Genomic DNA, 26,306 nt, shown 5'->3' with positions numbered 1-26,306 from the left:
ACCTTTATGTCATAGATATCGACCTTTCTTTCTATAAACAAGACTAAAGTCAAGGTGTTTATAGAGCATTGTTGCTAAAGTCAAGCTAGCTGCTCTGTGAGAAAAAGGGATGCTAATTTAAGTTTGCTAGCATGCTAATGTATAGCAGGTTCGTCAGTTCACCATGTAGTCACGCCGTAATTATAGTTAATAAAACATAGCCTAATGCATTTAGCTAAACAATAAACATAACATAATAATAATTTCACTATCAATGTATCTAGTGGCGTTGTATGTACAGTACACAAATGGAAAATGCTTCGGACCACCAAATAGACCAATTTGACATATTTCCCCGTTTCCGAAAAAAAGTTCAACACTTATTATTATAAATGGCTACATACTGTACCTGTTGTTTTCCTGAACCATTCCTCGTTTGTATGCGCTGTCAATCAGCTCTTGACCCCCATGTTTTCCTGAATAACCAATTCATGTTAATTCGGTTTTATTTTACGGATGGTTTATTCATTCAAGCTTATTTAAAAGAGAGCCTTTGACCTTTGTGCTGTGGAAGATATTCTGCATCGTCCATGTTGTCGAGCGACAATTACTATTTTATTTATAAGAGATACTTTGTTGTCCAGAAACGTCCGTCAACTGCATTTAATGACAGCACTTGGTAAACAACCAATCAGATTACAACTGGGCAAATGACAACAAGACCCACGTGGCATGACATTTATGACATCTGCAGAATAGTTTTTTTAAAGAAAAACGGGACAAAATGTACACATCCAGGGTAGAGACATTTGTACGTACTTCAAAGATGAAGTATGGGTAGTATTATACAGGTCATTTTATTTAAAGGAACATTTCATATCCCTAAAAAGAGATGGGCTGACTCCAAACCAACAATGTTTAATGTTTACCATGAACTAAAACCCCATATAGTAGCACTATTAAAAATATTATGAATAAAAAAGCAATCAAAACTAATTAATCTGAATTGGGAAACTGTAGTTTTATTCCTATTTCCTATTCCTAATTTTGTATTACTTTATATGTCTACCCCTGATGTTAACTTTTTTGTAAACAAAATATATGATATTCATACTGTATTCTTGAATAAAAAAATATGATGCTTTCATAACTTGCACATTGTTGTTTCCTCAATTCCAACATTCAAGGAACCTGACAATGCGAGCATGTTGAAGTAAACACTACATTTAAGGTATACTCGATCAAATATTAGAATATATATAACAAATGACCATGTTTTATGTCAGGAATTCTATTTTTAAAAGACACCAAATGCATCACTATATTTAAGTTTATCCTAAACAAAAATGTTGGTAAATAGTCCATTCCTTCTGAGCCGATTACCAGGCTGTTCTACCATACAGTAGCACATGTAACTACAATACTTAATCTTAACATTTCAAGTATGAAAAAAAACCTTTCTCACTAAGTAAATGTGCTTTCAAATGGCGATGGATATACAGTGATATGGTTCCCGCCAACTTTTGCTAGTCCTTCCCTAAATCCATTTTCTTTCTAGAGTAGGAAATGAGCCAGAGTCAAGCAATTTAAGTTAATTACTCAGGGTACATTATGTCTCGTCCTTTATGAACTCTGCAGCACCAGGATAGTGATTTGTGTAAGTGAACATTCAATACCTGGTGAAATAAGACAAATACTTATACTCAAGGTCTCTTTACATAGAAATCAGTCCAGAAATATTACATAGGGCAGTTTATTGAACTTGTAAATGTGTTAGATGTCATTATGCATGACCTTAGTTTTTCTACACTCACAAAACCATAAAAGTTTCAACATTTATAATAATAATTTGCTGCTTCAACATTACATTCAAAGCTGTAAATTGTTATAGCTACATTTTGTTAAAAACACAATATTTACATTAATTGTAAAACACACATTTTATATTTGGCATACTTACATTAATCTCATATCATTTACAGGTTCTCAAGTACTGATTAATGTGAATATTTAATCTAAAAAATTCACAACAAATCAAAAAGGAAATTAACCATACAAAAATGTAACATACAAACAATACTAAACCTAACCCCCGCCGCCCCAAAATATATTGGTGCACGGAATAGATTTATGCCCTCTATTTTACAAAATAATGTAAAATGTGCTTGCAACAGAACGCTTACTTCACTGCAGCAATGCATTGTGGTTGAACTGAACAACTTTATAGCGTACAGTCAACTCACGTCCATCTTTTAATCAAACACAAAGTAAATCTCAACTGTACAAATATTTAACAATGATTAGTTTGTAAATATTTCTTCAATAGAGTGTCAGTCCTCGTGTCTTTAAGGTGACGGCTGACAGTGAAAACTCTGTTCCAATTACTGCTTTGTCAAATGGAGAGGCCATGATGACAGTTCTGGTCTAAATACAGATGATACATTTTGTTTGTGCTTGTCTTGTGTTACAGTTTATTTTTGACTTTTGGGTAAAAAATCGAATTATTTCATAATAAAGTATTTTTAGTTGAGCAGTTCCAAGCTTGTTGATTCCAGGCCCCAGTTAAAAAAAAAAATTATTTACACCACATTGTACATTTTCCTTTGGCACAATACTTGGTAACCCCATCTAAAGATCTGTTGTCATGTACATCATGCAGGAGCGATAGGGTGTGTTCACATAAATTGCAATGGTCAAAAAGCAAAGCATGCCAGTTTTTCCTCGGTTTGGTCCAGGCGCATGATTTCATTGTTAATTGGGGACAATTTTGGTATAGAAAAAAGGGGAGTAGAGAGGTTTGTAAAGGTAGAAACTTCCCACTGAAAACCGCTTATGTTTTCAAATTACAATGAAACAGTGTATAGTTAAATAAGCCTTAAAATTGCTGTTACTAAAATGTCCTAATTGCTGCTAAAAAATCTGTATTTTAAAAGATGGCAGCTTTTTTAAAAGGAATACTAATTATTTGTACCATTGCTTATGTGGATATGACTATGGGAACACACCCGTATCTACTACACTTTACTGAAATGCATACTCGAGGTCTCTAGCACCTTTCTAGCCATATAGTATACAAATGTACGGAGTCATAAAAAAAACAAAAAAAACGTGCAAGACTCACGGATAAAAGACTCTGTTTCCAATACTTAAGGCAAAAACAATTGTCATATATACCAATATACATATATTTGAGATTATTACATCTATCAAAACTGTGTTTTTCTAGTGTGTTCTGGTATATGTTGCTTGGTGACCTATTATACATACTAGAGCTAAAAGTGCGGTATGACCAAGTCAAAGTCAATGCAATGCCCTCTAGTAAATACAAAAAGAAACTTTCCTTATTTGGCAGTTCCTTCAGTTGTTCTTTTGCCTGCCTGTTAATATTTAGGTCTTTTATTGGAGTGTAGATCAGGAATGCCAAACTGAAGATCACAAATAAAAACAAGTGAGTGCCCAGTAGAAAAGTGCAAAATACGCCAGTGTGTTTCTTCTCCAGACCCCGGACCAGCACCTATAGCTGGGACACCTTCCTGGGCAGAGGCCTTGGTCGGGGGACTCGGGGGTCGGAGGTCCCGTCCAGCTTCATGCTGCCTGTGCGGAGCTGGTGAGGCTTGGGTGGCAGGGCAGGGGGGTCCGCCTGTGGGGGGATGGAGAGGCTGTGGGGCAGCGGCACGGGCCTGCGGGGGTTGTTCCTCTCGTACACGCTGTAGGGGGGAGGCGTCTTGTTCTCTCTGCGGATGGGCTCGTCGGAGCTGCTGGAGACGGAGTTTGGCATGGTGGAGGGGGGGGGCCAGCGGGTAGAGGGGGTGGTCTCCTGCATTCAGCTCGGTGCCCGACGCCTCTGACACGCTGCAGCGACTGAGGGACGAGATGCCGCTGCTGTAAGAGCCCGAGAGCACCGGGGAGCTGGACACCAGGCTGGTGGACTGGCACTCAGTGGGCGAGGGGGTGAAGGGCGGCACTGTGGTCTGGGGAGAGAAGAAATTAAAAGAAGATCAAATTATATTTCTTCATGAGAAATCTAATAAGCTTTTAATGTAGTAATTCACAACCTTTTTGACCCCTGAAATCAAGCAGTTCAAGATATTAGACAATAAACTAATACAAAATGAATTATTAACCATTTGAATGATCAATTATTCATTTGAATAGATTCTAAAACGCTTGTTTTTTCCAAGCATAAAAGCAAACCATTCCCTGTTTCCAGATTCTCTTTTGTAATAATTGATTGCTTTTCTTTGTCTAACAGTAACAGCAAACTAGAGCCGCAAGTAACGATTATTTTAATTATCGATTGTTCTCTTACTACTTTTAATGAAATGGTTTCGTCTATAAAATATGAAATAAATTGTGCAAAGTGCATATCACACAGTCTGAGAGCCCAGGGTACAGACATATTATAAATGGTTGATGAATATAAATCTGTATTAGATGTACAGAAAGTGATTTGCTTCCAAAGCAGAAACTAGAAAATAAATGTTTCTCCGTGAAATAAATGGGGGATTGAGCATTAATGCAAATTAAAATCAATCGTCAAGCAGTTTTTACTCGATACCCGGGTCACTTCTACCAAAAGCGTGGATTTTTATTCTTTTATCCTTATTTTGAAGAAGTAAAGGGAACTATCATTTCACAAAAAGAGGGAAACACACAAGTTTAAAGCCTTAAAAACCACGAAATGGCCTTATTGAAGGATCATGGAAGCATGCAGCCATATTGTGCTTTCTCCAACATGTGTGCTGACACAGCGACGATAAATACTTCACCAAAGGGAGAGTGTGTGAACACATTGAGAGGGCCAGGTTTGTACACTCCATCAAGCGGCCCTGTGCACCGAGACGAAAAAACACAATATGCCCCCCTCAAAAACCCGATCACTCATCAAAATGTTCTTCCAAGCAATTACACCATGGGGCCGTTATATCTGCTAAAACTTAATTGGATGTAGTGGAGTATACATTTGATCAGTAGGAATGTATTGTTCATGGTACGGGGGGCACACATTAAGAGATGTATCCATTTGACATGCACGACTGGACAAACCCTTTTTTTGTTTTTATGTGGGCCGAGCGCGATGGAAATCCATGTGTTTAATAAAGTGCTGACGAGCGGTTTTAAACTCGTGACCCAGTGCTCCAGGGGAACGTTACCACTGAATATGGTTTCTACACTGCAGCACCATGTGTTGTCTGAATGTCCTGGGCTTTGTGGTGTGGTAATGGGACCCCGGCTGCACTGACTGCGTGTGTGCAGAGCATGTGGCCTGCTGCAGGTCCACGGAGGACCCATATCTGGCTGTGCTCTGATGGGCAGCATGGTACTTCGCTGCAGGCCTCTTCTACTGCCACACACAAACGTGCCGACACGCACACTGGCACAAATCTGATTGACAGGGCATGCTGAGTGCTGGGCTGTCACTCAAACTTTGGTTTCCAGAGTCTCACGCTCTTTTACACACAGCCTACACACACTCTGCTTCCCTCAGCCTCACTGCACCCCCCTTCCGTTTAACCACCATGGGGTCTAGAGCCTTCAGCCGCTCTGCACCCCGCCTCTGGAACTCCCTCCCACCTGACATCCGCAACACTGACTCTCTCCCCATTTTCAAATCACGCCTCAAAACATATCTCTTCACACTCGCTTATCCACCCTGATCATTATCCATCACACATCCTCTGTTTTATTTATTTGATTTGTTGCATTGTCTTGTTTATGTTTCTTATGCTGGTGTTAGGTATTGTGTATCTTGTTTTTTATGTGTTTGTACGGCGACCTTGAGAGCCTTGAAAGGCGCCTATATAAAATAAATGAATTATTATTTATTATTATGTGAGAAGACACTCGCAACGAAGCAGAGGAGCTTAGCATTGTTGCTGGTGACACAAACAAGATAGCAGTCGGCAAAAACACTTTTTACCCCTTGTTAAAAGCTCAGTCAGCACCTAGTTAACCTTTCCCGCAAACTGGTATAACCACGGAGATGCTTATTAGCAACCAATCAGAGCTGGGAGACAAACAGAGACTAATCTGTCCGACTGCAGACAAACATTTCAATACATTCGAGGTCAGAGGTAAACAAAAATGTGTTTTAGCACATCTAAGTTTAGAGACGCTAAGGGAACAATCAGTACAGCACACAAGCCGGTCTCTTAGCAACAATAATAAAGTAAAAGAACATTACGAATAGGGTTCAATCTTAGTTTAATACACTGACAAGTTGATGTAGTGATGTCGAATAAATCCACCCGTTTTTGCGTCAATATTTCTGCGAGCAAGCCAGGAGCCATCCTCTCAGAGTTTGATTTAAACTCAGTGGGTGACAGTTGGAGCCTACCAGGTTTACATTTAGCTAATACGATGCTAGCCCTCCAGCCACTTTCGTTTTGAGTGCTCTTTGGGAGAGCTGTGTCATAAAAAAAAAACTACAAAATCAGCAGAAGTATAACGGTTAGCAGCTTCACTGAACACTAATGCAAAGCTCCCAGGCCTGGTGTTGAGACAGAGCAGGATAAAGACCCTGGCGGGCCGGTAAGATGTTAGCGGTGCAGGATAAAGGCCCCCTGAGGCTGTCGCTAAGCAAGGTCAGGCTGTCTGAGGGGAAGAGAGAAATAAGATACTTCAAACGGACCAAGGAGGCGGGTGACAGGAACCAACCTTTTGCGGCGATCTGGAAGCTGAGACGGGAGACTGCGACCTCATGTTTTTAGCCGAGGATCCTGCTGACAACCAGAAAAGAGACAGAGGGGGAAAGAAATTCAAATTAGGCAAGCGTTGACTTTCCTTTCACCAGGATGACACAGCGTGAGTCATGCAAACATACACACACAGAGCTGAGAGGGCCAGTGGCTGCCTTAAAGCATCCATGAATCAAATCTGATGTTCTGCAGGTCTGCCTTAAGCTGTTTCTACATCCAACAGCTGTTACTGCACTGTACAATGAGGGCAAGGAGAAAGTGTGTGTGGGGACTCCATCTGCTTATCTGCCTTATTAGTCTGTTGTGTTGTACAACATATCAGAGAGCGCCCAGGAATAACTCAAGTCTATCGCATCTGTAAATAAGTAACAACTAAAATACAGTTTGAGTTGATGGTGAGGAAAACTGACTGGAATTCCAATCACTTAAGAGAGTCCTCAGAGACTTTCAGACGGTTTCTCATATCAGCAAATATCAGCATTTCAAGCCATTTAGTAAAGGAAATGCTGTTACCATCTTGTGTGTGGGTGATATTAGGAGCAGCAAGCCAGGACAAAACCGTAGCCGAGAGCCTCAGATGGAAAAAAAAAAGTCATAGTAGGAGGAGGTGGAGGAAGCACCAGGTGTCAAAAGCCGGAGTGGAAAATTAGTACCATTCTTCATGGGAGAATTCACCCCGATCGTCCACATTACCTGAGTACGGTGGCCTAGGAGGTACAGGAGGGCATAGCAATTTGCCCAGAGAGTCAGAGATGGATGGAGCGCCCATTTTGACACTGTCTAGGCTCCAGCTACTGAATGTGGCTCTCACTTATGGTACACAGAAACATCACAAGTCACTACAACAGGTTATGGGATCACACAAGACAACACATTTCAGATGGATGATGGGATGAAAGGAAACAAATGATCAGGGGTGTGTGATGCATTCAGAACTCATGTTGGCCTGTGGAGGGAAAACACTGGGTTCACACGAAAGGGAAGAGTGTATACTGTGAAGGTAAACTTCTGTTGTTGCAATGTTGAGGTAGAATGAAGGAGTCTGGAACCGTTGTTAGCCAAAAGCACTGAAGAGTTTTATTGATCACAGTACAGACAATAACGGCCGGGGAGATCATCTAAGTTTCACACATGCCCAGTGCTCCACCAGCGATCTCTGACCCAAAAGACACAAAACATCTAACCAACACGAGGAGAGGCGGGCTTCCAGAAAGCCCGCGTATAATCAATTAGCCGATGCAAGACAATGATCTGCTTGTCTCAAAGAGATGCTGCCAGGTCAACCCTCGGACATAGGAGACGCGTTTGACCTGTGACCTCAACCCACAGAGAAGTCTCTGACTGACTACAAGCAGATGTTTGCAGTATCACAGACTCTAAGGAACCATAAAAGACTCTATAAACAGATCAGATGAAAATATTCTCTTACATATACATTGTCTGAAATAGAGTGTAACACAAGGTGTGTTATGTAATAAATGGCTTCTGATGAGCAATAGGATCCAACATGAACATGCTATCTTCTCCTAAAGAGTTGTTGGTTATTTTAAAGGACCGATTTCTGTATTTACCCTCTTTCTCTTTACTCTTGTTAGTGTGCAGGGCTGAAAAGGGGAATCTAGGGATCACAATTTAGATTTGCTAGCCTAATATATTCTGCTAGGTTGCAATGCTTGATGTTAGGGATTAATTTTGTCTTTACTCCTAGACATTTAACCTTATTTTGTGTGTTGACATTTACGACCATCCCTGCTTCTAATCTCCCGTAAGGAATGTGTTAATGCAGTCGTATGTTGATACTAGGTTTTATGGCCTGACCTGCAGGGCACAGGGAGGTTTCGCGAGTGTGAGAGCGCTGGCTTTCTAAGCTCCACAGATGTGAGAGACATCTCCTGTGTCTGTAGATGTCTACGCCCATCCCCAATATGTGGATTTGACTCTCTGTAAACTAGTTAAAGGGTCTACCAAGATGCGAGGCTGATCAGATTTGACATGGCAAACCACCCGTGCAGTCAGAACCTTTGACTGTGTGACTTGTGATGTGAATTTCTCCGGCCGATGCTTGTATTAAATCTCAGTGTTTGACATCAGAACTCCTGCTTGTCCTGTGTCTCCTTCATGAGTCGGTGACTCCCACTGCATTGCTAAACAGAAGTTTCCTCCACACTTGATATTTCTTTATATCCAAAGACCCGAGCGTAACATAACTCTGGGACCTCAGAGACTAAATCAATTCTTTGCTTTCTGTTTTTGTGTGAAAACAGGTGCCTTGATCATTTCTACCTCTTATCATTAATAGAAAAAAGGAACATTGGTATCAATTGTTGATGTTTCCAAGCTGTTCTATTACAAAATGTTCACTGCCAACTATAGTCAAGTGGGCGTGCTATTCTAATACCTCTATATTTAGAATTGGAAGTTATAATTTATGGTTGAAAGCAGAAGATGTGACAAACAACACTTTCCACAATCACAGGTATTGTGTAAATTCTAGCACCTTAGGTCGTTGTCGTGTGCGTGAAGGTGTCATGTCACTGTATTGTGGCAGTTCATCTATCTATAACATGAAAAGGTGTGTTCTTATGTGGGAGTCACAAGGAAGCGCTCACATCCCCACTCTTTCCTCTTTACTTTAAAGTGTCTCTTCCAAACCCTCCTAATTATTTCACAAAGTGTGTGTGAGCATACACTCTCTCTACGTGTGCATTTTACACTTACAAAAGTTCGTAAAAAAGCAATCAAAATGTTCAATTTATTTTATTTTTTGTACACATATGGGGGGGTTAGCTTTCAATCTCAATTCACAGGAATACTTTCAGCTGGAAAATCATGAAATAGGCATCTCTACTTGTCTTCGCGGAGCAAAATGACAACCAGGGAGCTCACGTGATGGAAATGAATTCATACATATGAATGTCACACACGTCCATCATTGCTGCGGGAATAATACCTCGCCTTTTATTACTTTTTCACGATAAGGGCAGATGAAAAGCTGTGTTACTAGACAGGGTGTCTGGTTAGGAGGCGAAGGAAAATGGAGCCGCAGCATATGTGTGTGAGTATATGTCTTTGTGTGAAAACAAACAGTCACACACACACTGCATGTCTGGACAGTTGACCCCCAACCTGATCCACTATATAAGTGTGTGTTATTTTATTCTGCTTTCATAATTGTCAATCATAAGTGTGATAGGGACTATGTAATGTTTTAAAGGGGCCGTAATATGGAATGTTTTGGTTAATATTTGTATTTTGTGCCTCTACTGTGACATGTGTCCATGCTTTAATGTTCAAAAAGGTCTTTATGCTCATGTCTAAGAATATCTGACTTTTAAAAAAAAAAAAAAAGAACCTCCCTCTTCACCCCTTTTATATATTATGGGAGAAATTCTTACATATTTTATCTTGTTCTTTGGCAGGGTATACATTTGAGTAATGTACTGTAATTTGATGGAAATGCCAATACAAATATTTGTCAAAAAAGTGGCATGAATCCTCTTTTCTCTTTTTCAGATTAATGTATTTTTATGCATGGCCTTTGTTAAAAACATTTTTTAAATAAAGAAGATTATTATTGCAGCACTCTTGTGCTAACACTACACTAAAAGCAATGCAAGACCTGCACATCTCACTTTATTATTCTTATTCTGCTGAAGGAGATTCCCAAGGTGAGAGTGCATTTGGAGGGGTTGAACATTGAGATTCCTGAGTGCATGCAGGAGAAGAATATAAAATAATAGGATAAATATAGTGTTTTACCTTTGTCTGGTGCTGAGAGGTTGGGGTCACTCCGTGGTAAAGTGGTGTCGCCTATCTGATGAGGAGCAGCTCTCTGCACACGGAAATAAAGTCAAAATGACAGTTTAATACATACAGAGTTGATTTGAGATAACATACTGTATATCATTGAATATTGGACTGTTCAAATAAATATCAAAAAGGTGTGATTTTTCTCAGAAATTCAATACAATCAACAGCAGATTCAGAGGGGAAACAGTGCTGAATGTCTAGCTGTGGTGTGATATTTGTTTAAGAGTGTGAGCATCCCCCCTCTATCCTCAAAAACATAAATCTATTGTTTCCTACCTGTGACAGAAATAGACACACAGGATCAATGTTTCCAATAATCAATGTTCCATTAGCAGCTAATAGCTGGTTGCTGATCTAAAGTTGGATATAATCATGAGGTCTCCTTACATCTGTAGACTTGAAACATGTATTCTGATTCAACATGAACAGGGGAAGAAAAACAGATGAACTGTAGCTTGAGATGAGAAGCCTTGAGAAACAAACACATTATTCTCTGTTACAGGAGCTCCGTCACTGAGGGTGGAGTGGGTGATTGCGTTACAAACAGCCCTTCAGCTAAAGAAGATAACGCAATATCAGGCTCTTCTTGTTGGCTCTAGATGGACTGGGTGTTTAAAAAAAAAAGAATTTTCACTGAAAATGGAGCAAAGCTGGACTGCTGCTCTTGATACAATGAAAATCTCAGCTACAACAAGCCTCATTGCACCTGCTATCGCTCAGGTGGCGTTTTTGCTTAGGTATGAAGTGAGAATGTCTGTTACATACAAAAATGACCTTGATTTCTGCCTTGTCTTCATTATAAAGAGTAAAGTATCATGTATGTCGTATTCCAATTAACACAATCACACATTTCTTAAACTTAAAAAGATACAAGTAATTCTTAGGGTCTTTGTAGATAGCTGTAAGTAGCTTGCAAATAAAATAATGATGCTTGATAGAATATTTTAATATGTATCAGAAACCCTGCCCTCCAAATTGCAGAGGAATATTATTTAGTATTTGTATCGACTATTTAATTATATTTTATTATTTTATGTATGTGTATTTATTTAATAATTGCATTAACTATTATGCACTGTTAATTACTGTTATTTATTTTCAATAACATTTAATATTCTTTTTTACTTGTATTTATTTCATTTTCTCAGATTTTCTCCTCCTTTTTGGGAAAAATTTCATTTTGGTTAAACTTGTTTCTTGATTATTCTTTAAGGTGAGAATTACAAAAATATAAAAATAACATTTAGGAAAAAACATTGATGAGGCCAAGTTAGCATCATTAGAAAATGCAACCATCTGTAAGAGCAAGTGAGAGAAAAACACAATACTCCATTACGATCCCAAAAAAACAACAACAACACCCAGAGAGGGAATGTCCATCTGCTTACAGTGTGGAAATTGCTTTCTCCATTCTGTATTCTCTAAGTTACTTTATATAGAAACACAGATGGCCCTCAACGCTACAAAACCCACTAGCTTTGGCCTCTGTTGCTATGGAGAAGTAGAGCGGTAGTGAAATCAACAACAACAAATCAACAACACAGCAACATAGTGTATTATATATCTATATATATATATATATAATATATATATATATCTTATAATACATGTACACACAAGTAAATGTATTATAAGATTTCTCCACACTGTAATCTTCCGGATTTTCCTGCAGAATATAAAGTATGGTGTCTTTCCAAAAATGCACCTTGGGAGTAAAAGAGTGGCAGCTTCAGATTTTTACCAAAGATATGTGCTGATGCTTTTCTGCAGCTTTTGTACTGATGAGCCAACTGAGTTACATGCAGTGCTTCGCCTGTGAGTCACATGTCATTGTCTACGGAGAAAAAAGACTCGGAATAACCAGCAGTGATGCCTGAATTAGCGCCTCCTACTCTATTACTCTTTATGGGGAATGGAGGAATGAGGAATGAGTCCTAAAACCAGGAAATGAGTCAGCATTTAACCACTTCCGGTTCCCTCGTCTTGAATTCAATGATTATTTTGGTTAACACAAGCAGAAGAAATGTTAACGGTTTGTTCTAAGACACAAAATGTATAAGTATATACCTCACTATACTCACTGAAGCTTCTATGTGTCATAGAGTGGCTTAATGAGACTACTAAACGTCATCATGCCAAACATTAGCCACCTTTAGCTTAGCGCTGTTGACGTGAAGTAATGCGGCCGTGATGTAGTTCCTTGTAGCCTTATGTTAGCTTTTACGTTTGCCTTTTCATTTACGCTTCAACAATCATAAAGTGGTGTTAATATGTGACGGTTGTCCTTCTGAGGGTCTAAGGACAGAGGGTGTCGTTTTTCTCATACTGATATTCTGAACAATCTGTGCTGTTGTATTTGCTGTAAAGTGTCTCTACTGTAGGCTATTTTTATTATATGTACAGCACTTTGGCTCGACCAAAGATCGTTTATAAATGTGCTATATAAATAAATCTTGATTTGATTCTGAACAATTCATTTTTTCTGCAATATACCGAAATCCCCCCCCAAAAAAACAGTGCTTAGGTTGAGGGACCCCTTGCGATGCTAACATGCTAAATTATGGGTCAATCCATCATTAATGCCCCATCCAATACCGCTGACACCTTAGTGCAGGGGTCGGCAACCCGCGGCTCTTTCAGCCCTCTGCTCCGGCTTCGTTGAGCTTAGACAAAAATAAGAAGGAAATACGATTAAAATAATTGTTGGACTATTTATATTTTGTTGCACGGTTGAAAATGTTTCGTATTTTGAGGTGATACTGTAACACATAAATAAATTAAATAAACGCTTTTAATTAGGTCAACTAAAATATGCGTCACATCCTGCTACAGTCCCGCGCCAGCGCCTTTCCTTGCAGGCGAATAACCTGACCCCCGGCTCGATGAGCGAACTATGGATAAATCAAAGAAAATAAAAGTATCAGAAGAACACAGAGGGTTTAATTCTGCGTGGTTAGAGTTATCTGCTTTCACAGCAAACGATGCTGGCTTACCGGTATGTTTGATAAGTGGAGAGAAGTTGTCAAAGGTGCTGCAGCCTTTACGTATTGGAGGAAAAACACAGAAGAGGAAGACAGCTGACGATCTTCAGTCATAATTCAATCAGTTAACTATTTTTACTGTAGGGTGCAGCTATAGAGTGGCGAAGTCCCTCCCCTTCCGGTGGACCTCCATGGGACCTTATTTTGGAAAAATCATGTATTGAAGTCAATGGGGAGAGAAAGATTATCTTTTGATCCCGTTTGAATTGTGCCACGAATTACACATATGATGTTTGTCAATTTAAAAGATAATTTTGCAAGTCAAAAAAATAAAAATGTGTCGTAAAACTGTGAAGTAACACATTTGTTTTGTGTGAAGCACTCAATGAACTACATCTCTGGTCTTGCATACGTCACCAACACCAAGATGGCCGTCACGTTGGCACATTTCACCTCTTTCTTTCAGAATGAGGCGAAAAGTATTAAAACAGGTGAACATCACTACAAGTCTGGGCATGTTGAGAGCTGCACATACACACAAGGGGAGTTAGTCGGTTCTGTTATAGCCAGCATGCGGGACCGGCTTTACAAGGTTTCGGTGAGTAACACGAGTGTAAAGTGTAACGTTAATGACATCACTTACTCTGGGATTTGTAGTCTTTCTAGTTGCATATTTTTCATAGTCTTATATTTCAACAGTTCTACGACAAACTGTGACTTTTTTGACATGGAAATGGTTTTTTAAGATTAACAAACATCATATGTGTAATTCGTGGCACAATTCAAACAGGATCGAAAGATAAGTTTTCTCTCTCCATTGACTTCAACACATTTTTCAGAAATAAGGTCCCATGGGGCAGAAGTAGATGGGCGCGACTTCGCCACTCTATATGTTTTATTTATTTCAAAGTGGGCCCATTTTAATTATATTCATTTCTTTCAAATGTGCAGAAGACTCCCCAAGTGCTGTGTTGATTTATTTTAAAGTAGGCCTGTATTTGTTTTAATTCTCCTTACAAGAGTTCTTTGTTTATTATTAGAGGTAAACAGTTTTCTATAATGTAATACATAATAAATGCAAACAAACTGTAGTTTTTGTCTATGATGTAACAATATATACAACTTTATAAGCTATCAAATATGTTTTGCGGCTCCAGACAAAAAAGATAAAAGGGGGCAAAATGGCTCTTTTTTGGTCAAAAAGGTTGCAGACCCCTGCCTTAGTGGGTGTCTAGATGAATGTGTGTGTATGTGTTCACCTGTGCAGGGTCCAGGGGGTTGGGGAAGATGGCGCTGACCGGTCGCTCTCTGGGAGACAGACAGGCGTTTTCTCTGGAATGCTTGTGTTTCTCTGCCATCTGGGGGGAACCTGGAATGGCAGCGTGAGACGTTAGAGCGCTAACGCACACACTTACACACCGGCACACACAAAAGCAAGAGCAAGTGTATCACATAAGGGGCCAAATAACAGCAAGGTGTTAGACTATTACCCACAAACACTGGCAATCAGGAAAGGCCAATCTCTTTTCTCCCTCCAAGACTCTCCACCATTCTTTCAGCCTCACTAGCTCTACGACATGATAAATGGCCTGCCTTCTCTTCACACACACACACACACACACACACACACACACACACCACACACACACACACACACACACACACACACACACACACACACACACACACACACACACACACACACACACACACACACCACACACCACACACACACACACACACACACACACACACACACACACACACACACACACACACACACACCTCACTCCCTCCAAGCGCACTCCCTCTCCTCCTCACAAATAATGGACAATTACAACAGACACAGACACATGCTAAACCTTGACACAGAAACACATGTTATCACATCCCAGCACAAAAGCCCACACACACACACACGCACACACACACACACACACACACACACACACACACACACACACACACACACACACTCTCCTCCTCACAAAGAATGGACAATTACAACAGACACAGACACATGCTAAACCTTGACACAGAAACACATGTTATCACATCCCAGCACAAAAGCCCACACACACACACACACAAAAGCCCACACACACACACACAAAAGCCCACACACAAAAGCCCCCCCCCCCACACACACACACACGTCCCCCGCACCATTTTAACAGCACTCGCCCTCATCTGCTGTTAGCCACTGTGTAGATCCATTAGCGAATGCGATAGCACTTGGAAAGGCTATCATAGGAGTAACATCTCATTCAGATAACACCCCACGAGCAATAACTCTCTGCAGGCTTTATGGGTAGACAGAAGCCGCTTTTATAAGGGCGCCGCCCGCTGCTAGCTCCTCGCCAAAGGGGAGTGTATAAACTTCCATAAATGTCGCCCTACTTTCTATGATGTGGATCAGGCAGAAATGCGTTTCAACACGTCGAGATAACAGGAGGCTTTCACAATCCACACGGTAGAGGATGGACACAGCTTGACTGTTTATATGTCGAGGTCCAAGAGGAATACCTCACAGCTGCAATCATCTCAGCATTTGATTCCACGTCTAAGCCCATTTCATTTCTCATTTTGTATTCACCCTATTTCTCAGTCTGTAATTTTCCATTCTCCCCTTTGCTCTCTTCTTCCGCCCTCCGTCCCTCTCCTGCTTGTGTTTCAGGAGATGTCGTCTAACCTTAGCGACTTTATCGCGGTGGTTTTTAAGAAACATCGTGTCGGTGAAAGGTTAAAGGTTCAGTCCCCGTGTTCAGAGTGAGTCCAGCTGAACCTCGGTCTTCCTCCTCCGGGCTAACAGCCTACAGTGTAAGACATTGTGTAATGAGTGCTTGCTGGAGAGTATCCGTCTCACCTCTGGCACTGGAGGGGGCCGAGCTGGTGACATTCGGCGAGGCAGAGTGGTTGGAGCTGAGGCTCGAGGTAGACGGACTGGGCTGTAGGTGGGAAGACACAAACAAGGAAATAAATATCACTGACATGAACTAGAAAATTGTCAATCATTGTTTATCTTTAGCTAGTCAATGTGTCAATATCGGGATGCTAAATACTACATAATAGATTTCAACGTAATATTACATTACATGTTACTTTGTTAGACGCTTTTATCCAAAGCTGTGGGCAATCCCCACAGGAGCAATTTGGGGTGAAGTGTCTTGCCCAGGGACACAACGACATGCTGACTGCAGTGGGGTTTGAACCTGTACTCCCCTGATCCCAACACCAACACACCTCCCACTGCGCCACATGCCTCTTAATATCTTAAGTGTTGTTTTCTCTTGGTCTATAAGGCTCTATAAGGCTCTATAAGGCTGCATTAGGTGAACAATTATAACCTTTTTTAAAACTTACCAGAATGTTCTATCAATATCATATCTTGCCTTTACCTGCTTCGTCATTGAATCCACATTACTAATGGTTACATTTTGTATGTATCCCGAAGCCCTATCTTATCTCCATAATTAGCACGTTTCAGCTGAAAAGGGTCAAATCAACATGAGGGGGTTTTTACGGGCGGGGTTATGTGCGGACGACAAAACTAGTCTAAACGAATCTTGGTTATAGCTTTATATTTCCTGTACAGACATGAGAACAGGAGGCAACCTAAAAAAGAGAAGCCAATGCAGAAGTGCACTAAACCTGATTCTTCTTCTTTCTATTATTTTTTGACTCAATTGAAAGTCATTTAATGAAGTGTTTCTGTTGCAATATATCTTGCTTTAAATGTTTTTTGTAAAGCACTTTCAAATGCCCCCTATTGAAATACCCTATAGAAATAAACTAAGCTTGCCTGGCATTCCCTAACCTTATTCAACTTTTGCAAATAAGAACATAAGTCTATGAGAAAAATGTCCCTACTTCTGACTTGAATTATTACCTCAGTTTACATTTTCCTAATGAGTTAAGGGTCTAAATTGCTTAAATACAGCATGATATTTATCTTGTGAATGATGGTCCTAATTTGGTGTAAAATACACAAATAAAAGTATGATGCTGAACTCCAGGTCAAATCGTCAAACCAAGGGTCGATTGGTCATGTTGACTATGTTAACCTCTTATACAGATGAGACTAGAAGCATTGATACATTTTTTTTATAAAAACGTAAGGAATACAAATGTTTCCACAGGGTTGGAGTAAGAGTAAAGGCTTGTGACTTAAAATGAACCGGAAAGAAACCTGTCTGTAGAATCTTTGTTAGCGTACTTGATTTATATGAGAAAAGCTATGATGTTCAAAACTAATATTGTAATAGCTTCAGTCCGATCCCTGACAACAGCCTCCCTCTTGAGTTGGTCCCTGCCTCCTGTTATTCTAGGCCTGCCAGGTGCGCCACACAGCTTGCCAGCAGTTGTCGACAGCTTTCTGATTTGGCCAAATCTAGTTTAGATTACTGCCCAACTCCAGCAAGCTGCCTGGACGGAGCGCACAAAGCACTGCGTCCTTATTTGATATAATCACGACAATTTGCTTGGCCAGACAAAGCTTACTGAGCAAGCAGAGAGGACAAAAGAGAGAAAGGGTAAGAGGAGAATAAAGAAATGAGGGTGGTTTGAAAAGTATGTCAACACACAGCACGTGAAATCTGGCAGGAAGCGTGAGGGCAAACGTTTTTCTTTAAGATCCTTTGTGTGGGAAGGAATGAGAGGTCGCATGAGAGGGAGATTACCTGCATGTTGAAGACTTCATCCGAGCTCTCCGACTGCCCTGTGATGTTACTGACTTCATTGGAGGCCTGAGATGACAGAGAGGACGAAGAGTAGCGGTTCACGGCAGGGTAGCTGGGGAAACTGAGCAAAAAGACAGAGAGGCATTACGGTTAGGGGAGACGGAGGTTTATGGGATTTTTCTTCATTGGGTTTCAGAGGTTTGACTCACGAAAAAAAAAAAATCAGAAAGGCAGGGAGGGGAAGAAGACAGACAGGGACAGAAAATGTCAGATTATGAGAAGATAATCGATGCAGCAATCACAGCATTGCATCAAACGCTTGTCTGCCCAAAAGTGTGAAAGAAAGGTTAGAGAACAAACACAGTCGTCACCGAAAAATGATTTGTGTTAAAAATAGCGCCTTTGTGTCGCCGGAAAAGAAATCAAAGCTCAAATCAAAAAGTAAAAAATCGTGAAATGTCACCAAGAGACTGAGGTGTGTGTGTGTGTGTGTGTGTGTGTGTGTGTGTGTGTGTATGTGTGTGTGTGTGTGTGTGAGTGTGTGTGTGTGTCGTGTGTGTGTCGTGCATCCCCCCGGGATCAGACTGTGGAGGCAGAATGTCGCAGGTAGACAGAGTGGCAGGGTCAGTGAACACGTCAAAAAGACACGCACACTCAGACACTGCGCGTATGCACAGCCAGACACCCCACACCCCTTCCCAACTTATTGTTTTTCCCAGATGGAGAACGGAAGAAGGAGGTGAGATGGGTACACGAAAAAAAGTTACAAGCAAAGAAAGGCAGTGAGATCAAGACAGAAGGGGAGAGGTTTTTCGGGTGATTTTTGTTACATTTCAAAGAAAGCAAGACAAACATGAAGAATAACAAGATCACCACCTCCGCCTGGCGACCCCTCTGCCTCCGTCGGGGCTGATGATGTTGGGCACCGAGTTCCTGCATGTTCGCGGGCTCCCGTTGGTGAAGTGCACGGGGCTCGCACGCACATACGCTGGAAACTCCTAATATTGGAGAAAGAGGTAGTACACATGATTAGTTGCTTATTCAAGCCGGCGTGAGATATGTAAATAAAAAATGCACAAATACAGATACAGGAAGTGTGTATAATGAAGGGTGGCTTTTTCACAGTGGGTCCTTTTCTCAGAAGCCTAAACACAGCGGTGGGGTTTCTGTTATCACACGCCGCGTGCACTTCCGTCAGAGATTGAATATCTTCTGTTTGACTTCATGTTTTAATCCCTGATTGATTTACGAATGATCTCCTGCCCTACCTGTATGCCGAGGCTGGATTTCATCAGGTGGAACTGGTCCACTAGCTTCTTGTGGAGGGGTCTCATGTCCTGGGGGACAAACTTCTCGTGCACAGCGAGGCCGTACTCCAGAATGTGTGCCTGCGAAACAAACGCTGGTTAACATCTCCCGGTGTTACAAACAACCGAATCAGAGAACAAGACGAGAGGTAAACTTGAAATAAAAGGCTCTAATTCCTTCTTCTTTTTGCTCCAGATGTGATTGTTAAATCATCTCTGTAAATGTATACAGTCAGTGGCTTTCCACTTTCCACATTTCATTGAGAACGGAGATTTGTTTTATGCAATATTGTATAACGTCTCAATTGGTCATACAGCTTAAATATCTGGGGGAAATATAGGTTAACCAAGCTAATCTCACGCGATAGAGGGACTAACCCTAACTGGACAACTTAATCACAGTACAGAAAAACCTAATATATGTGATAAAAGTCCAGATCCTGGCACCATTATTAGTGTTTTAAAATCGTTTTGAACAATAGAGCTGAACAGAGGACATTTCTTTATTCATTTCATGACATTTCAAACGACTTATTAGCACACACTCCACTTAAATGCCCATATGTTTCATCACAGACCTGTTCAAACATGAGTTCTCTCAGTCGGCCGATCTTGTCTCCGTCCTCGGGGTGATTCATAACGTAGTCCTTCACGAAGAAGGCCTGCGTGAAGACAAAATGCACAACATCTGTAATGCACAACATCTGTTATTCACACACCGGGAGCTGGAGCGGTGGAGAAGCTTTCTCACTGCCGTGTTACCTGAATCCCCGCTTGGCTGACACACTGAATTACCGTCCACACATTTGGTAAAAACCCCTTTAAAAAGTGTTTAACGAACAAACTCACATCCAGCTCAAATGGGGTGTAATGCTCCGTTTTTGTGATATATATAAATATCAAGTCCAGAAAAAAGACCAGAGAAAGAAAAAGTAAGGCGCCAAATTGTATGATCAAATGATTTATTTAAAAGCCAATTTTTGCATAAATCTTACATCACGTATCTTCCGAAACATCAGCCTTCTTTTTTGTAGGTTACAGACGGCCTTCTCTAATTGCTTTTCCAGACGTTTCCTTAAAAGGGACGCCAAGGAGAAACAGATAAGATGCTTTGAAATGATGATAACCCATATGTGTGGCGTCCGTGCATTAAACTTCAATCCCTCTGCTGTTTACAGTGCCATCAACACTTTGATGTGTCTACAGATTATAGCAAATCCCTTTCAATCTGCATCGGAATACACAAAGAGGAGAGAGACGGCGAGCCCGTGAAAGGCCCCGGCTCACAATCTGCTTTCAGATCCGCCACACAAATAAGGGACTGAACGGTAAAGGGGGAGTTCGTGGAAAAAGAAAAAAACATCAGCATGGTTCCTATCCCAAGGACACGACTGTTTATCTCCAAAGAGACAGAGCCAGATGACAGTTAAATAGAAAAGACGCCGCTTCAAACACACACGTAGATCCCTGTCAGTGAATGCATTCGGCTTGCAGACTATCAATACAAAAGGAGTTTTATTATTCCAGACAAACATCCTCCAATTGCAAGATAGCATGTATTAGTATGCACGATTTCACAATCCTCTCTTTTGCGACACAAATGGAAATGTTGCATTGTTTAGACGCCATTATGTTCTTTATAAGCCATGTACTTCTGATACCTTGCCAAGGTAGTAACTCTATAAGACGCTGCGTTTCAGCACATTTCATCCAAGGACCTCCGGAAAAAGGCGGCGAAAAGAATCAATAATCTTCTACCAATGATGGAAATGTTCCGTCGGGCTGCAGGGAGTGAGTCGTCGCTATGGAGGAGCTCCGTTAATCATTACCAAAGTCCAATTAGAGATGGAATGCTTAGGGGGGAATAAATCAGACCCTCAAGGGTTTCAACTCAAACTAAAGCAATACATCTGAATATTAATAATGACAATTCCTCCTTCATTTGCAGCCGAGCAAAACTCCACAGCTGTCAATAAGCATTACATTGAAATGAATGGACTTATGGCACGTTCTGTTGGGGTGCTGCATGCAAAGAGTGTGAAAGCAGAACTTTTGTTTTATTCAAATGGAAACAATATTACTTGTTTGCTAATTGGTGGCTAACATATAAAGCTCTCTTCGGGATTTTGTCTTTTTCTCCCACCTTTAATTTGCACAAATAAAGAATTAAAGGGGCCCTATAATGCTAATGTCAGGTTCATATTTGTAATTATAGTCAAACATTTTCACCATGTTTGCCTTTTTTAAAACAGTGTAAGGTTTATTAATCTTATATATCGAAACGAAGGGTAAAACTGTATTCATGAGTTGGAATTAAGTCAGCTAAAAAGGACACATCATTTATACTATATTTTTTTATAATCAGTCAAACCAGGCTGCATATTGATGGGAAGACAAGGTTATACAAATGGAAATACACCCGTGATGCTCTCGAAAAGTGTTTGACAATAAAGTGCTGCTCTTAAGCTGAAAATCATTCCAAATACCTGCTATTTCTCTAACAGAATAATGGCATAGGTGTGAAGCACTCCACGACCCTTTCGACTCCATCAAGAATCCTCAGAACCTTAATAGGCTGCTTCAACACAGAGGCACGCTCCTCTGCACAAACACAGTATACAGTCACACACACACACACACATACAGTATAGGCCACACACACACACATACAGTATAGGCCACACACACAACCAACAACACACACACACACACACACACACACACACACACACACACACACACACACACACACACACACACACACACACACACACACACACCACACACACACACACACACACACACACACACACACACACACACACACACACACACACACACACACACACACACACACACACACACACACACACACACACACACACACACACAGAGGAAAAGGGAGGTTGCTATGCGACACCAGCCTGGTCGCCGAGTCCACTCAGTTTATTGCGGGTGAAAGACGATTTTTTTTCTTCAATTGAGCTTTCTCTTAGGTTTGTGCCGTTTTTGTGCAATTGCCTACAGTCAAGGAGCTTTTGGCGAAGGAGTAGATGCAAATGTTTGTCAGAGGGATTGACTGTATTCCAGTTTTTCTCTAGCAATCTGTGTGTCTGCCTGTTACCACTTCAGTGTATAATACAGCAGCTGAATAAACACTCCCCTCTCATTCATTCAGCCATTATTGCTCATCCATCTCCCTTCCTCCCACTCCTTTATCCGCAATCCTCTGACATGACCCCTCTCTCTCCCCCACATCCATCCTTCCATCTACCCCTCTGTCCCCATATCACCCATCCATCTTATTTTTCCCTGCCTGTTTTCCTCATCTATCCATTCCTTCCATCCATAACATTCAAAGCCTTCACCCAGCCATTCATGCGTCCATCCATCCATCCATCTGTTCCTCCGCTCCTACCCGTGCAAAACGCTCCCTGTCCGTACGAGGCGCCGTTAAATCCCACCTTCATGCATCATCAGGCGATCCATACGTCATTGCTACTCACTCCTGCCACCTTCTCTAAAACCCCCCGACCTTATCCTCCATCCATCCATCTCAACGTACCTCCTGGTAGCGGGCCAGCCCCCCGTTGACGGCGGCGTCGATGACTCCGTTGAGGCACATCGTGAGGGGGTTGATGTTCTGCATCTGCCGGCTCTGACACTGGGTGATCAGTGTGCGGAGCTGTAAGTTCTTGTTCTCGATCACCTCGATGGCGTTCTCCAGCGGGCTGACCTCCACCTGAGGAGAGGCAGGTTGAGGAGACATTTGTTAAAAGGGCCACATCTTCTGTAGCTCTGGAGAGTTTTCTAATGACTTCAACTTTCAAAAATGGTACGCTATTGCTAATAAAATTCTAATTTCTAAAGCTGTACCATTAGAACACGTACATCTCAAGATCCGACTGATAGTCTAATCATTTGTTTTCGTGGACACGTAATTCATTAATTGTTAATGTTAATTAACATATTTTGGCCACTTGGGGGGTTCAGAAAACCAACTATAGATAAAAAACTGACCGTTCACATTTGAAGTGGTGATTTTTTTTCAAAAAAGTTGACTTATAGACACCTTCAGGGGGATATGGGGAAACATTCACATTCATTTAGAGTAGTTTTTTTGCTACATGATGAATTCAATCCAATATTTGCCTTTTTTTTTGCTCTATTTTTGGTCTCCTCCACCTTCAGAGAGAGAAAGCTTTTCCATGAAAAGTGATGTTTGCTGCATTGGGAAGCAACGCTGACGAGTGAAATAAGATTAACCAAAACAGTCATGTTCCAAGCAGTAAAAAAATGCTAAATTGAAAATAACTACCTTTACCACCTTTCACATACACACAATGTGTTGCAGCAGCTTGTTGTATAGCGCACACAATGCATAAATGATAACAGGCAAATAATTAACACATGGTCCCTTTTCCCTTTACTTATGAATACATAACACATATCATTTCTCTCGAGCATCAGCACACACACAAAGCCTATTCCTTTTGTTAAACAGAGCTTTTACCAGTCCTGTATTTTATAAGCTATTGCGCAACACATCATAGAATAACGCGTATTTCACAATCCACAATTTCACACAACGCTCGGCAGCGCTGCGCTAAAGAACATGCTCAGAGACACTGTGTTATGTTTTGCATTCGCCGGACAAAACCGCATTTAGATCTGAATGAGAGGATGGAAAGCTTTAGAAGGGATTTATGTTGCAATGGACTCAAATATGATCAAGTCTAAAAACACAGGATAAGTATTGGTAAAAATGTCCCAATATAAAAATCTATTTAAAAAAATTGGATGTTGGCAATCAAAGCAATACGATTACAGTTTAAGCGCAACAACACATCCAATGGAGGACATTTAATGTGTCCAATAGCCCGAGTCATGATTCAGGCCATTATTGTTGTTCAATGAAATGACTTGAATCAATATTTGTTTGGTGGTCCTTTGAATTGCTGCCTGAAAGAGTGTATTAGCCCTTGTGTGAGATGTGTGTTGCAGTAATGTCTTTATGGTTATTCCATCAGAGGTGGACACACTCACCAGCTCTCTCTTCTCCACTTCAAACCAACGGGAGATGCCAGGAAGACTCTGCACCAGAGTCAGGGTCGTCCTCTCCACCCACAGGCTCTGCACAAACACACAATGAACCTGTGAGTGTGAGCTGAAACACACTTTTGAAAAAAAACCTACTAGCACTCCTTCTCTGGCACGATTTACTTACAGATGCATAGTTTGAGGAAAACATGCATGTGTACGACTACTGCCAAACAACCACTTGAAGGGGTAGGTCAGGTGTCATATCTTATATATCCTCTCATCGTTCATGTCCAACCACTTACCCTGTCAGCCAGCACGCTTGTCAATGTGCCAGAATCCCACAAGGTTATACTGACAGCACGTAAACTACAGTAACTCTAGCATTCACTGCAGGCTGTTAGCATGCGAGAGTCACGCTATGGTACTTCTACTTTGTCTGCTTTGTAGTTATATAATTGGAATTATAGTTAGTGTATTCTATTTAATTACATTTGTTAAGATTAACTTACCCAAACAATTAAAAAAACAAAACAATTTAGCCTTAGTCTTTACTTAGCTTTAGACTTTTTAAATCTTATTTAGACTTTAAAGTTTTGATTTAGAATTTGTGAACATGTGAAAATGAGTTTTTGAAAACTTGAATAATTCAATTCAGAGGCAAAACATTCCCACACATTACATTTCAATGCTTTTTAATTAAAAAAACAGATGGAAGAGATAAACTCCCAAAAGCAAGCGGTACAAAAGTATGAAAAAAAAATAGGAGACCTCTGGAAGAGCATTGGTAAAAAAATAACGTTTTTAGCCTTTATTTAATTTGTTTTCAAGTTATCAAGGTCAAAAGACAAGGTCAAACTAAATGGTTTGATTCTCAATCAGGATGTATTCAGGCACAGCAGTGCTTTGAGCTAAATGCTAACACCAGCACGCCAACATGCTGACCGTGCTGAAGTTCAGAAGTATATGTTCAAATGTTAGTTTAGCATGCTGACGTTTGCTAATAAGCGCTAAGCTAACTTATTTAAGCTTAGTTCAGAGCCTGGTGTCTTGCTCAAGGACACTCCAGCAGAGCAGATGAGTGCTGACAGCCTTATCGATCCCGTGTCCTCCGGTTGAAGACGGGTCTTCCGACTCACTACACAACCTGGCTGACCTTTATTGATTTTCTGTTTTTTAAGACCAAGAAACCCACCTGAAAACCTGTCGGATATATTTTTTTTTACAAGTTTAAGCGCAGGAAGTTCAAAGGAAAAGCTGTTGAATATAAAGTCTTGACCTTTCTGCAAACAAGTTGTTTTCTGCAGTTGGAAACTTTTGTGTTGAATTTTGTAAAAAAACAAGTTGTGTTACGACTTTATTTCCTGGCTGCTGCACCGTGCAAAATATTATTATTCCCACCTGAGGGCCAGAGATAAGCAGCCCTGATGGAAATGTGATATCGTGATTACATTTGGCCAAATAGCTTTGATGGAACTGAGATGAAATGAGCGTGTGTATTAATATTAAATATGTATGAGCCTTAAACTGTGACAGGGTCTTTATGGTGTTTAAAGTGTGTGCAGATGCGTGGGTTTGCATGTGCGAGACAGAAGTGGGCTGTATAGACTTAATTTGTGCGGCTCTGACTAGTACCCGAGCATAATTACTGATACCGGAGTCACGATGAATAAAACATGCGCTACACACAGACTACCTGGGCAAAGGTTCAAACCATCATTACCTATACAAGCCTATGATCGATGAGCAAGGTGGAGAAGGAAGGAAATGAAGCTTTTTCACCTGGGGCTGCGGTAGAAAAATGCTAATGAT

General features: G+C 40.8%; 1 protein-coding gene across 1 annotated transcript in view; it reads right to left on the bottom strand.

The window, feature by feature from the left end:
• Positions 1–1,714: 1,714 nt before the first annotated feature.
• Positions 1,715–26,306, bottom strand: part of dock4b (dedicator of cytokinesis 4b) — a 91,494-nt gene continuing 66,902 nt past the window's right edge. Inside the window, 13 exon segments of the mRNA XM_034234303.1 lie at positions 1,715–3,772; positions 3,774–3,950; positions 6,637–6,698; positions 7,371–7,487; positions 10,437–10,509; positions 14,728–14,837; positions 16,335–16,416; positions 18,148–18,268; positions 19,024–19,145; positions 19,416–19,535; positions 20,033–20,116; positions 23,020–23,196; positions 24,501–24,587. Coding sequence (XP_034090194.1) covers positions 3,494–3,772; positions 3,774–3,950; positions 6,637–6,698; positions 7,371–7,487; positions 10,437–10,509; positions 14,728–14,837; positions 16,335–16,416; positions 18,148–18,268; positions 19,024–19,145; positions 19,416–19,535; positions 20,033–20,116; positions 23,020–23,196; positions 24,501–24,587 — 1,611 coding nt within the window. The 3' untranslated portion in view covers positions 1,715–3,493.

The sequence above is a fragment of the Gymnodraco acuticeps genome, unplaced genomic scaffold (genome assembly GCF_902827175.1).
Source record: "Gymnodraco acuticeps unplaced genomic scaffold, fGymAcu1.1, whole genome shotgun sequence".
In the NCBI taxonomy this organism is placed as follows: Eukaryota; Metazoa; Chordata; class Actinopteri; order Perciformes; family Bathydraconidae; genus Gymnodraco; species Gymnodraco acuticeps.
Note: the sequence above shows the minus strand (reverse complement) of the source record. Positions and strands in the feature narration are given on the sequence as shown.